The 14,909-nt window shown below is 49.7% G+C and overlaps 1 protein-coding gene across 1 annotated transcript; it reads left to right on the forward strand.

The window, feature by feature from the left end:
• Window positions 1-594: 594 nt before the first annotated feature.
• Window positions 595-13,077, forward strand: LOC119387571 (cryptochrome-1). The gene is made up of 10 exons (XM_049413558.1): window positions 595-935; window positions 1,057-1,165; window positions 5,764-6,079; window positions 6,146-6,234; window positions 6,488-6,628; window positions 6,721-6,888; window positions 7,330-7,622; window positions 10,507-10,712; window positions 11,929-12,026; window positions 12,950-13,077. Exons 1-10 carry the CDS (start codon window positions 697-699, stop codon window positions 12,983-12,985), a joined length of 1,695 nt encoding a protein of 564 aa, XP_049269515.1. The 5' UTR covers window positions 595-696; the 3' UTR covers window positions 12,986-13,077.
• Window positions 13,078-14,909: the final 1,832 nt, after the last annotated feature.

The raw sequence follows: 14,909 nt of genomic DNA on the forward strand, positions 1-14,909 counted from the left end.
CTGCTTTCAGCAACGACCAGACCGAGACCTTGTTCAGATTGTGTTACGGAGGCGAAGCAAAAGTCCAGGGCGGAAGGGAGGCAAAACACGAGGGAGACAGCAAGAATTTCGGCAACCATGGTATCAGCACTGACACGAAGCTCACGCAGCACGCGGGCGAGCGCGACGTCGCAAAGTCGCCGTTGCATTGCCGCCTGTATCGATTAGGCCGCGCGTGCATTCCGATCGCAACCGTTATGCAACCTAAAACTCAGAGGCGGGCTGGCGAGAGGCCGCCACTGCGCCGACTACCGGCGCCGTTGGTTGGCGGGGGAGGAACACGGCAACGCGCCGCGCACGGCGCGCGCAACGTGACCGTCCGCGAGGCCGTTCACGTGACGTTGCCGGCGTCCTCCAATGGGATCCTGCCGCCGCTCCGGGTCACGTTGAAGACGCCGTGCTGTGTCCGTAGCGCGTCGCATCGCTGTGCCGCTCTTCAGCCGTTCAGCGCCTTCGACCGTTGCCACCATGACGTCTCCCAACGCGGCACCGCGACAGAGTCATTCCGCGACCTCGAACACCGGTTGAGCGAAGAACCCGCCCTTAACATCGCGGCGAACGACAGCAGTAGGACTGGGACCTCGGAGTCGGTGCGGACGGTACACGTCACCTCATGGGCAGGACCGACTGCCGGAATCTAGCGACGCGTCCGTAGTGATGGCGGCCATGTCGCACGCGCCCGCTCCGGCGCCTCCGCACCATCAGCAACAGGCGACGTCCGTGGGCGGCAACAGCAACGGCGAACGCCACGTGGTGCACTGGTTCCGCAAGGGACTGCGGTTACACGACCAGCCAGCGCTCAGGGTGGGACTTCAAGGGGCGCGCACGTGCCGATGCGTGTACATTCTGGACCCCTGGTTCGCTGGATCATCCAACGCGGGCGTCAACAAGTGGAGGTGAGTAGTACACCAGCCCTTCGAGTACTGCCACGGTCCACGAACCATTTACGACGTGGGCGGTACATCTCACATTTCTGGACGGCGACACGGCCATGACTGCGGGGGGCTCGTTGCGCAGGTTTCTCCTGCAGAGCCTCGAGGATCTGGATGCCCGATTGCGGAAGCTCAACTCACGCCTTTTTGTCGTCCGCGGACAGCCAGCCGACGTGTTCCCCAAGATATTCAAGGTAGTTTCCTTCATTTCTCGTTCAACCGTGGGGCTTTAGTTAAAATAACTTGTGGTATGCGCACTCGCACTGTCGACACAACGGTTGATATTGGCTAACATCACTCGTCTCGACACATCTACGCTCCCAGTACTAGAGTAGAACACGTAATACCGACGCCTTTGGACACTATACTGAAAAATCGAGTTTTATGACACTGAATTATACTTCACATTGAAATTTAATTCGCTTTTCTAGTCTAAGTTATTCAATCGCTGCTATGTGGTTGAGGCTTCCGAGGCAACTCTATAGGGAGAGGGTCATCAGAAAACATGCGCAGTAGACTCGGCATGGACGACTACACCAGAGCGCATATTTTTTTTGCGTCTGACTTCCAATGCTGAACAGATACCTGTATTTCTAGGAAGATCCGAAGTTTCCTCCTGAACACCCAATATTCAGACACCCTCCCCTGGAGAGTTTTCTGATGCTGGCTGAGGGGAGGGCGGACGCTGTAATAAGGAAGGCTAACTTGGCTTATTTCGCACGTTTTACGAGTCACTAGAACGAAGAATAGATAAACTCCCCTCGAAGAAGTGTCACCATGACAGCGAGCACTCGACCGCTAGAACGTCCACAAGCTCGTCTCATCATACTTAGCTGAGACGCTCGTTTTAGGTCCTTGTGTTCTCACTTAATCTCGATAAGAGAAACGCGCGAGAACACCACCTTTTAATGGACACACATATCCCGTTCACCAACACAGCATACCCCTTTTTTACTTGATGAAGAAAATGGCTTTTCCCTTCAGTGCCACGGTGTCTCTGTGCCGTTAACCCCACGTTCACCTCGCTGTCATGCCGACGCCACTCGAAGACCCGATTGCACGTGGGCGTTCACTTTAGGGGAAAAACACACCCACTTCACGTGAACACACGCACAGGATCCTCGATGATACATTGTGTCCAGCGCGGCCGTCGTTAGAGCGTCGCGCACAAAAACCCCGTTAAGATACGGTGGTGGGTGCTTCCCTGAACGAAGCATGGACAGCAACCGTGTCGCATGTTTGCATTGTGTGCCAGAGTTTATAGGTTCTACTCTACTCTACTCTACATAAAACACTACCTCAAACAACCAAATGATTCCAACAGACGGTTAAACAAAGGTGAGCATAGGGCGTATTAATTATTGTCTTAACTGTAGTGCAGTAACGATGACGTAAATTTAAATGAATTAAAGTGGACGAAAAAGCACCCTTTCCGTCGGTCGGGTCCGATCCCACAACCACAGAGTTTCATATAGATACACTACAGGGAACTCTGGCGCTAGTGTCTATGGGAGCTGCAACGCATGGCGCTTCAGCCAGCATGGGAATGATGGTACAGTGTACTAAAAGTTTGGTGGGTAGTACACGGATTCGTCTAAACTTCGTTCTTTCGGCTCCGTTTGTCTCCGCGTCGCCTGCATCCACTTTGTCGCAAGACAAAGTTCAGCAAAAGTGAGCAGTTCCACTTCACCACTTTAACCTTTTTAGGCTCACCAATTCAAACCTAGTCACGAAGTTCACAATGGTCCATTCTTTTATCCGTAACAAACGCCAAAACACAGCGATAAACAAAGCCACAAGTGCGTTCGAAGCCGTAAGCACGAAGATTAGGCAAATCCGTGTACTATCCATCATTCCCATGGTGGCTGAACGATCGCAGCGCCATAGTTCCCTCTAGGTAATTGTAGGAAACTCTATGTCCACAACCTTGCGGATTCGGATCCGGCACATACACCAAATGCAACAGGTGTAAAAATACTTGTTGCTACACTTGACAAAGCGAAAGGTAAGCGAGCTGGCGCAGGTGGGAAAACCGGCAAGCACGAACCACACGACCTTCAACATCGTCTTTCACGCTATCGTCGATGTGCAGCGGTACATAATAGACAACTGGGTATAAGAGACACCACATCGTAATAGGGGTTGATCAGAAAATGAAAACGTGGTACCCTGCTTATAAGAGACCCCTCATGTATAGTGGCTATCATGTAAGGGACAAGAACTGCTCCCCGATGTCTCCGTCTTATACAGGGGTTCAACCGTAGGCGTGCGCAGGGTTCCCCATCAGGGGGGAAGCGGGGGGGGGGGGGGGGCGAAGGTTCATCGTAGCGCCCCCTCCCACTATTAAGTCAATGTATGGGGCTGTTTTTGCCCCCCCCCCCTCCCGTGCGCACGCCTATGGTTTCAACTGTACAGGGATTCCACAGCTACTTTGCGATCGAGTCCGTCAAGGAGATCTCTCCATTGGTATTTACTACATGTCTGGAAGTATTCAAACGACCAGGTTGGGAAGAAATAGGTATTAAGATTAACGGAGAATATCTCAGCGATTTAAGGTTTGCGGACGACATTGTACTCTTCAGCAATGACGGCGACAAGTTGCTAAAAAACAAATGGTTAAATAATTAAATAAAAAAAGTGTCAAGGTATAGGACTGGAGATGATGAAAAGACAAAGATAACGCCAGGTGGTCCGGCTACAGAGCAAGCGTTCTTGATAGACAACCGGGCCCTTGAATCAGTACAAGAGTATGTCTATCTAGGCCACATAAACAGGGGTGCAAACTCATGTAATGGAAATCCACCGAAGAATAAGGGCGGGATAGCGCGAGTACAATGGACATTACGAAGAACTTACCACTTTCACTACAGCAGAATGTGTACAACCATTGTAATTTGCCAATGGAGCAGAAACTTGGAGGATAACAAAGAAACTCGAGAAGAAGCCATGGACCACCCAGCGTGCGATGGAACGGAAAGTGACAGAATAGGAAGACAGCAGAGTGGATCAGAGAGCACACAGGTGTAGCCGATATCGTAGTGCGCACTGAGAGGAAAAAAAGTGGACCATCTCCCCGAAGGGAACCCTGATGGGATGCGAAGCAGCAGCGTTGCGCACGGGTGGCGTCACGGGTTGAACGGCGCTAACGCGGGTGCTGCGGTGAGCGCTGGAAGATTCGTTTGAAGCGAAACTCGGTGTAGCGTTTACTGGTGTAAACGTTTGTTTGAAACGCAGACACGGGAGGCGAGCGGGCGTTGGAGCCAGCAGCTGCGGGCGCCCCGGCAGGTGAGGGAGAGAGTGACGTACACGCGCATCTGCGAGGGAAGCGTGCGAGGGGAGCGTGACGTCAACGCCCAGCTGCGGCGTGACCTACTTGGCACAGCTCCAACACCTGCGCCGAGGGAAGCGCGTTGCCTCGCGTTTGTGCGGACGGAGGGACAGCGTTACACAGGCTAGTCAAAGGGCTGCTCCGCATATAAAAAATGTACCTGGGCGGGCCACGTCCTGAGGAGGACAGATAACCGATGGTCAGTTAGTGTGTCGGAATGGATACCAAGAGATGGGAGGCGCGACCGAGGACGGCTAAGGGTTGGATAGAGCGACGAAATTAATAGATATGGAGGAGTAAACTGGAATCACATCGCGCAGGACAGGGTGGGCTGGAGATCACTGGGAAAGGTTTTCATCCTGCAATGGACCTAAGATAGATTGATGACTTAGGTTCAAATCGATAAAACGGTCTAAAGCTCCTGCTCAAGGCTAAAGTCAGAGGTATCAGGTATCCAGGTATATACATGAGCGCCGTCTACCAATGGTATGTAACTATGCTTGCATAGCAGTCCTATAGCTTTCATTTTTTTTAACTTTGTCACACCTCAGTCAGTCAGTCAGTCAAGAACTTGATTGATACGTCCTGAGGTGTTTGAGCCGCCAAGGAATCCAGGATGGGTACCCTCAGCCATAGGCGTGCGCAGGGTTCCCCATCAGGGGGGGTGGGGCAAAGGTTCATCGCAGCGCCCCCCCCCCCTTCTAAGTCAATGTATGGGGCAGATTTTGCGACCCCCCCCCTCTTAGGTGACTAGAAGGGTTAATGTAATGTACGGGGCACATTTTGCGCCCCCCCCCTCTTAGGTGATTAGGGGGGCGCCCCCCCCCCCCCCCTGTGCGCACGCCTATGCCCTCAGCCGCTTGCGCATGTATACGTAAACAGAAAAGCCACGTCATGCGCAGGCCGCACTTCAATCAATACTTCAGCGCCAAGTGCTTTGAATGAAGCAGAAGCAATGAAAACGCTCGTTTCAAATCGCACTGCATTTTTTTAACAGAGTCGGTTGCTTTTGCGTAACTTTACCCAGTCAACTAATGCATAGCAGCCTTGCGTAAGCACGAAAACCTAATATTCTATTGCACAAAAGCGCGCGCGAGATTTCAATTCAATAGGGCACGGCATTCCCGGTCGGCCGTGAAAGCTCCCCTGTGTGGTCCGAGCCCGGTCTACATATCTGTTGCTCCGTTCATTCATTCATTCATTCATTCATTTTGTTTAGCAGCAGAAAGTAGTACGCGAAATGAAAGTGTCGGGCTGGTACGTTTTGGAAATAATAGATCACCTGACAGAGCAACTCATTTTGCCAACTTTGCTTGTTACAGTGAAACCCTGCAGGCTTAATTAACCATATCATCCCTGAAAAAGAACCGCTCGGCACCCTCAAGGCCTCCCCGATCACCCACTCCTCTTCCAAAGCCCGTTTGCGCAAAAGGCGGGGATAACAGCAGACGTGCGCGTATGCAGGAATGGCGCGTGACACACCTGACCTTTGAGCAAGACCCGGAGCCGTACGGTGCGATTCGCGACCAGAAGATCACGGCACTGGCGCATGAGATGGGCGTGAGCGTGGTGTGCGAACCGTCGCACACATTGTACCCACTGGAGCGCATCCTAGAGCGCCACGGTGGCAAGACACCGCTCACGTACCGCCAGTTCCAGAGCGTCGTGGTGGACATGGAGCCTCCGGCGCAGCCCTTGCCGGCACCCGAGTCCCTGCCGCGGACGCCCATCGACGAGGACCACGACGAACGCTTCGCCGTGCCCACGCTCGCCGAGCTAGGCAAGCGAGACATTGTCCCCGAGATCCGCTTCAGGCTTCTACACACAGCTTGTCGTCTTTCCGCAGGTTTTGACACCGACAACTTGAAGGCAGCAGTGTGGCCAGGAGGTGAAACGGAGGCATTAGCGCGGCTAGAGCGACACATGGAACGCAAGGTGCGCAGGTCTTAAGGGCGAGACAGACGGTACGATTTTTCATGCGATTCGACGTCCGACACGGCGGAAGGGAAACCGGAATGGTGACCTTTCATAGCATCGTACAGCCACCATTCCCTCTCCCCCACCACGGCGTCGGCCGTCGGATCGCATGGAAAATCGGACCCGTCTGTCCCCCGCTTTACTTTCCCGCCGTTCCCCAAGCCCATCCCGCTGGGAACTCTTGATTCATTAATGACCCGCGCTGCAGCAGGCGTGGGTGGCGAGCTTCGGTAGCCCCAGGATGACACCCAAAGCATTGCTGGCCAGTCAGACGGGCCTGAGTCCGTACCTACGGTTCGGCTGCCTATCTGCTCGCCTCTTCTACCACCAGCTGGCGGACCTTTACCGAAAGGTGAGTCCGAAGCGGTACCACGATGCCTCTCCGGCGTCCGAAGCTGGCGAACGGCCCTTCGGCAAGAGCGCTATGCACGTTTCTGCATGCAGATCAGGAACTCGAACCCGCCACTGTCACTTCAGGGCCAGCTGCTGTGGCGTGAGTTCTTCTACTGCGCCGCCACGCGCAACCCAAACTTCGACCGCATGCACAACAACCCCATGTGCGTGCAGATACCCTGGGACGTCAACGCAGAAGCACTCGCCAAGTGGGCCAATGTAAGTCACGCGGCGGTATTTCTATGGGCAGCGAACCTGCTCTATAAAGATGAGCATAGGCGTGAGCAGGGTTCCCCCACAAGAGGGGGGGGGGCACTATCGTTAAAAAAATGCGTGGCCATAACTCTGCTCCTTAAACAATGACGAGACAGGCCGACTGAGTTAAGGTATGCGTATGGGGCGGACTTTGCGCTCCCCCACCCCCTTGTGTGATTAGCGAATGCCCCCCCCCCCCCCCCGCCCGCCTCCACCCGTATGCACGCCGATGATGACAAGTGTGAACGAAAGGGTGGTCGAACGAAATACCGGCAGCGTAGACGCCGCTGCGTTTCGATATCCTTTCGAAGCGTGTTTTGTTGCTTAGGGTGAAGTAGGCGAGAAGGAAGAGCGGTTATTACGTTCAGCTCACTACAAGCGAATGCAAATTCTTTTTCCGTGCAGGGTCAGACAGGCTATCCGTGGATCGACGCCATCATGCGACAGCTACGCGAGGAGGGCTGGATCCATCACGTGGCGAGGCACGCGGTCGCCTGTTTCCTGACACGAGGCGACCTCTGGCTTTCCTGGGAGGAAGGCATGAAGGTCTTCGACGAGCTGCTCCTGGACGCCGACTGGAGCGTCAACGCGGGCTCCTGGATGTGGCTCTCTTGCTCGTCCTTTTTTCAGCAATTCTTCCACGTCTACTGCCCCGTGCGATTCGGACGCAAGGCAGACCCTTCCGGAGACTACATTCGGTAGGCAAGCTTGCACGAAAACACTGCTTGCGTACTTTTGTTTCAACATGCCCGTTCGGCTACACGATACGATGAGGTGCCAACAAAGAACAAGGATTGTGTTCTGTATTTGTGTTGACAGGAACCTTCACTTGCCGTGTTTTAGCAGGCTTTCTATCCCGAAGTATTCAAGCAGTATAGTTATCACTGATCAGTAAATACCGAAAATGCAGAGCCATTCCAATAGTGTGAAGACAGAAACCAGCAAAGCTGTCACTGTGGGTCTGCTGTAGTGAATACTAGTTTAGTGCAGGGGTCGGCAACCTTATGAGGCGGGGGCCGAGTTGCCTGAAGCCAATATGGCGGGGGCCGGACGGCAAATAGGAAGGGGGTTGGGGAGGTAGCAGGCAGAGAAAAAAATCGGCCAATTGACAATAAAGTACAAAACTGGAATAAAAATCAGTTTTGTTTATTACCGAGAAAGCTTCTTTACAGACAGGAAGCTACATTACAGTCGAGATAAGAAGTGATAAGGAGAGGGGGGTTCTGACGTCGTTCCCGGGGCCGCGTAATGGTGCTCCGCTGGCCACAGGTTGCCGACCCCTGGTGTAGTGAGTTTAAACCTCGCTGTTACCCCGGGAAGACGTGTGCAGTCGCGGCGGCGTGCATCGCGCTTGCGTTGCGCTTCAATGGTCCGATCCTCGTCGCTGGTATATTCGCCCGCCGGTGCCGGTCGCACACTAAGTCCTTAGAAAACAAGGGGACTACGATATTTGCTCGCTGCCTTCGTAATTACATTTTCCGTGGCGGCAACCATCTTACGATATCTAGAGACAGTAACTACGGCATTAATAATAGAAATTAAGATAACTGACTTTTTAATTAGAAGAAATAGGTTGTCGGGTCGAATGGGAAAATCAAGGCCCTTCCTGCGAAGGGCCGATTGCCACTTTGAGGTTTCCAAAAAGCGGCCTCTGGTAACTTTTGCGAAGTGAGGGAATTCGGCGAAACTGACAGGTGAAACCGAAACCGAATCGACTCTGAGCGTAACTGTCATACCCTAGCAGACGACAAGAATGGCATCTCTGTTTTCGACAACGATTTAAGTAGTGTTAGTTAATTGTTCTACATTCGCTAACCTACATGCGCCCAGCGTGCTATAATGGCAAGCACAGCCCGCACACACATGAAGCGAAGTAGATCGATGGCTGATCTTACGACGCTCGCTCATTATGGACGTCTCGGAAGAGTATGGAAGTTGCACTCCTCGGCGTTTCGATTTCGATTGAACCGGCGAAATTGGTCAAACTTCATCACTCCACAAGAATAACCAGCGGCCGCTACTTCGAAATCTCAGAGCGGCAATGCTCTTCGTAGGACGGGCTTCAATTCTCCAATTAGACCCGGTCACCTGTCTCACCCAACTAAAATGTCAATTAACCTTATTTCTATAATTACTGCCGTAATTGATGTCCTTAGTCGTCTTATTATTGCGATAGCAATTATATGGACAGTCTCGGCTGGTTTTTGCCGTCGCCGTCGCCATGCTGCGCTGTATGTATGTATCCCAAATATCCCAAAGAAAAATAAATCAGAAAAAATGCTTCTGAAGCGCGGAATCGAACCAGCGACCTCTCAATTCGCAGCGCGGTGCGCTAAGCACTACTCCACAAAGCGTAGATCCCTCACGTAACTAACGGCGAGCGTTATATACACACCCTTTACTGTTTGCAGTACTCCGAGACGGAGGCGCTTATAAGCGTTTCTTCATTACCAGCGAGATGGCGCTAGGAGCGCGACGACGGGCGCACTCAAAGTACTTAAAGGCGTCGGCCAGCTCTCTCGCTTCTTCTTATATTTGCACAGGGCGAACCTTGCCCTTCCGCTGTCTGCTCTCGCGGGCGTTCGAACAAGCTACCGCAGTGTTCATGATTCTCAGCAGATGGAGCTACGTGGTAGCTCTCACCGCGCGTCGCGTACGTGTAGCTAAAAGCGTTTCAGATGTCGTGCACGTAACGTACGTGTACTTTTCACGTTCGCGTACGAGAGGTCCCTACGTACGTGAAATTAAAACTGTCTAGTAGCTGCCGGGTAGTGATGGACGCACGGTAGTTGCAGCGCGTCCATCACGGGCCACTTTTCTTGCTATCGCATTCATTGCTTCGCCCTTGCGGCGAAACTGTGACTTTTTATGCATGCCACTATAGCAAAAGTAATTATGAAGCCAGCGAGCGAATATCACACTTCCCTCGTTTCTAAAACTTTTTCGACACGCTTCTTGGCACACCTCCTTTTGCCTGTTTTTTCTTGGTGGTTTGCGTCTTCTCATTGTTTGAAGTTGAAACAACCTGTTTGCAGCATGTGCGACAGCGATAGGAGAACGCATGAGTTGCACTTTTGCACGAGTTCTTCAGCCATCACAACAGACTTGTAGAACGCGTTCCAGAAAGAAAAAAACCTATTACAGTTACTTGTCAGAAATGTAACTGATCAATTATTAAAATGTAATAAATTACTTTTACGCTGTTCTTCCCAATTACAGCTGTTTATTTGCATGTGTTCATACCAAAAAACGTCGCTTTCGACATGAAACTGAATGCTAGCACTTAGGTGCCCATGTTCGTAAACTAACCTTTTACTTACATCTTGCTCTTAACATATTTCATGAACAAAGTAGGCCAGTATTCACAAGTCAACCTCATGCATATGTTTTGCCCCAATTGCCGTTTTTGTGCCCTTTGTATCGTGTCTACCACGCCAGGTACTTGGTCCTTTAACATAACCATGTGCACCTGCAACCTGTAACCATGTGCACAAGGCGCTCATAAAGATGAGACAAATGTTCAATCACAGTTACGTATAATGCCCCATTTGACATTGGCCCAACAAACATTGTTATACGCAGGAAGTATCTGCCGGTGCTGAAGCACTTTCCCAACAACTACATCCACGAGCCGTGGACTGCGCCGGAGTCGGTGCAGGTGGCCGCACGATGCGTCGTGGGTCGTGACTACCCGCTGCCCATGGTCAACCACCAGGTCGCCTCGCACGTCAACCTGCAGCGTATCCGACAGGTCTACCAGCAGCTCACACAGTGCGTCAAAGCGCCAGGTACGACCGGCTTCTGCCAAAACTCGCCGCCAGGAGGCAGGCTCATTCGGAATGTTCTAGGGTGCTTTGATGCGCGTGTTCACCACTTTAGGGTGAACATCTGTGGCGTCTGCTGCGGCGCGGCTGCCATATTCAGGCTCACTGCGTCTCAACGCTCTCCGAGGGCGTCGCTGAGAGACGCGGGACGCTGGCAAGAACATGGCGGCGCAGCGGCATCACCCGCTTCAAAGAGTGGCTCACCCTAAGGGGGGCGCATGCATCAAGGTACCCTGGAATGCTCACGGAGTGAATTCACACAAAATGACCTATTAGTTCAAAATTTTAAGTGAAGCTTTTACGAGTTACAGATATCGGTGGCGGCGGCGTACGCGAAAAACATGGCGCTGGCGAGTGTACAGAAATGTGGCCTTCGAAGGTGCACCGGTCGCATACATATTTGCATGCATAATTTTGCAATAAATGATGGCTCTCTCAATCATCAGCTATTCCGTGATCAGCAGTTTCTGATATGGCAGTCTGATCTTTTATTAAGGTTACTTGTCATTTCACGCTGCCACATTTCATTGCTGCCTTTAATCGTTTCACGCATGACCATCGTTGTTGCCTGTAGCACCAGAAGTGTTGCGCTACTAAGCACGTGGATGAAGGTTCGATTCCTGGCATGGAGGAAGGAAAAAAAAAGGAGCATTGCGTAGCGCGATAGAAAGAAAGAAGGAAAGAAAAGTAGTAGGTCAGGCATGCACATGCCAAGCTTTGCTTGCCTCCATTTTCCGGATAAAGGAAGGGCTCCTAATTTTTTTTACAGGTAATCTACAGCGCGTGCTGAGACTGGATGAGCCAAGATAGCTGGCCACTTCATGTGCCTCTAGCAGGAGGTTGCATTATATCAAAGTTTGTGAGATGCAGCGTAGCAAGGGAGAATGCACTGTGTTGGCTCACCTCTGTCTGCACTGCCCATGACACAAACATTGCGACAGGATGTGTTTGTAGTCATAGATCAACATCTTATCAGGCCACTGGAGGCTCACCTCATATATAGCCAGCATTTCAAGAGGCTTTCAATGCAATGTTAAACCTTGCTATAGTGCTTTCAGTGGATCGGCTTACTGCGAAGCTGGCATTTTCTTTCTTTTTTCGTGCACCATGCATGCCTTTGCTTTTTGGTGAATGCATCTTGGCACACGTTCTATAGAATCTTGATATGGTACTCATGCAGGCCTCTTCCCCGGCCTGCCATCAGCCTCACCCACAAACAGCAACAAGCAGAACAACAACTTCATCGACGACCGCAAGCTCAGAGCCAAGAGTTCCAGGGTACTGTTCCACATTTCATGCTTTCTCGTGTTATTCTAAGAAGAGGGCCCAACCACTGTGTGAAAGGTATTTTGAAGGCAAATGCGCAGACAGACTACAGTCCAACCTCGTTATAACAGTCACGTCTGACATAAAAATAACCTCGTTATATCCCAAAATTCATTATAAACATGTATTCTCTAACACTCTACTAAAAGCAAGGTTACTCATAATTTACTTTATTATATTGTGGTTCGACTGTGTAGCGAACACCCATAACAGGCTACCCATACAAGACGACGATGTTGCAGCACTGCATGCATGCAACAGCCAGGGTAGGGTAGGAAGTCACTTAAGTGTAAGGAACAAACACAGAAGTGAACTAACAGTGTTTAACACAAGTACACGATGGGCATGGTGCAGCCTTACAGAACAGCTTTGCATACAGCACCTGCAGAGGGCAAATAAGCCCAGTTGATGTTCGTGATATGGCCTCTATACCAGACTTCAAGCTACAGTGTGCACCGTGGTCACTAGTAGTGAATTGAACTGAAGTACTGAAGCACACAGCTCTTCATAAACAATGTTATACAGTTAAAGCTCGATCTACCGTAACCTGATTTTACGAAGTTCCTGATCTAACAAAGGAATTTCGATTGCCCAGCAAATACCCATAGGGCTCAGTTTTACGATCAAGCCGAATTAATGAATTAGCTTGGCCACCAAACATGATTCAACACGGTTAGACTTTTTATGTCACACACTTAGGAAAAGACAGATTTGTATTTTGCAACGATCATGCTATTGCTTGCAGTACGTGAATGCAGCGCACAACATGCAACTACTCAGACAAAATAATGAAACTTTTCTCAAAACAAACATACTGTGCAGGCAAGTATCAACAACTCGACTGTGATTTTGTGTCTTCTCAATGCCTTACACAGCAGGAAGATGAGGAATCCATGGAAGGTGTGGTCTAGGAGGCCACCTCCTGGCAAAGCACTGCCGGGACCATGATCTTCTAAAACTCCACCTCACCAGCTTCAAACGTCTGGGTCCAAACAAGTGCTGGCCCAAGTGCTCTACTTCAGATGTGTGAATCCCACACAGATTTGATGCAAAGACTTTGTGTAGCATATTCTTTGTGACAAAAAAACAAAACAAACAGCCTCGGAAGGCACCGAGATGTCATGTGCACCCACTGACATCTTTCCTGTGTATGTGTGCACAACAGCCGGACACATGAGCATTCACACAAAACTATCCAAGCTGACGAGGTGAATATGTCACGAAAATGTGGAACGTTTCTGAAAGAAGTTCCTGTATAGGCTTGCTTACCGAACAATTAGTCAGTTTTCAAAGCTGCTATAAACAAATGCATGTGCTGCAATAGATGGCAAAAAAAAACCACTATTGACATTGCATACGGAACGACTACAATGGAAATTACTTATTAGTCGCAGAGCACATAAAAAGCTCGGCGGTTATTTGGCATCTTGACCAAACATTTTTTTAGCACGAAAGCGAAGCAGACAGCAATAGAGGGATGTAACAACTAAAATGATGCAATATTTCCAGCTGCCACGATTATACGTCACAGCTTAAACATCATGTCAATGTACATTTTGTGATATATGATATGTGCCAAATCATTGAAGTCAGTCATTGTTAGGCATGGGCAAATATTCGAGCGCTTCGAATATTCGTACGAATTTAAATTATTCGAAATTTCGAATCTAAACAAACGACTAAACATATATTTGATAGCGTGTAACCCCCCTGTAAAGGTGGTTTCACTGCAGCAAAGAGCGCTATGCCGTGAAACCACCTATCCAAGAGAAATCCGCACTGTCGCGAAGCCACACTTCAAGGTTAAATGTACGTATTACCTTCACCTCAATTAATTATTTTTTAAGCTTTAAAGCTTGCTATACGGGCTTATATGTACTCAGTATAGTAAATTTTAAAGCGTAACATATTTTACCGCTTATTACCAGCACGCTACCGCTATTCAAATTCTGCTACTATTTAAAGTTGCTTCCGCTTCCCTTCGAACCAAAAAAGCGACATCTGCACATGCTTAGTCCCAATTCTTAAAAGAATTGTGCAAGTTAGGGGTCATGACAAAAATGCTCTTCTTTATACCAGTGCTGTAGGCGTTACCGAAAAAAAAAATGTAACTAAACAGTACTAGGCTTGTGCGAATATTCGAGCAATTCGAATATTGGAACGAATATTACAGTATTCGAATTCGCTTCGAAAAGAATTTAAATTATTCTAAATTCCGAAGTATTCGAAATGAATGCATAGACATATATAAACAGCATGTAACCACCTGTAAAGGTGGTTTCACTGCACCAGAGGGCTGCTGCCCAGTGAATACACCTATCCAGGGGAAATCCGCAATGCCGCGGAGCCCCACTTCAAGGTTAAATGAACAAATTAACGTCACATCGATTCATCATTTTTTTTTTAAGATTAAAAGCTTGTTACTCCGGCTTATATGTTCTAAGTATAGCCAATTTGAAAATGTAACATATTTTACAGGTTATCACTTGAATTCTACCGAAAGTCAAATCCTGCTACTATTCAAAGTTGCTTCCACTTCCCTTTGAACTAAAATGTTTTGCTTTATTTCTATCTTCCACAATTGGCAAATCTATGGATAGATGGGTGGATGAAATATGCAAACGGGGCATGGGTCATGAGGAATGATGCCGACAACTGTATGACTGAGGTTGTGGCAGAGTTCATGGCTTCATCATATACAGGCTGGCCCATTGTAAAGGAAACACACAAGCACAAAACTGGTGCTCTGTAGATGATGGCTATTGTATAATACACATACTACCAAAACTGTGTTTGCACTGTTCACAACAGCCTACTTCCAGAGCCAGACTAGTG

This window comes from Rhipicephalus sanguineus, chromosome 3 (genome assembly GCF_013339695.2).
Source record: "Rhipicephalus sanguineus isolate Rsan-2018 chromosome 3, BIME_Rsan_1.4, whole genome shotgun sequence".
Taxonomy (NCBI): domain Eukaryota; kingdom Metazoa; phylum Arthropoda; class Arachnida; order Ixodida; family Ixodidae; genus Rhipicephalus; species Rhipicephalus sanguineus.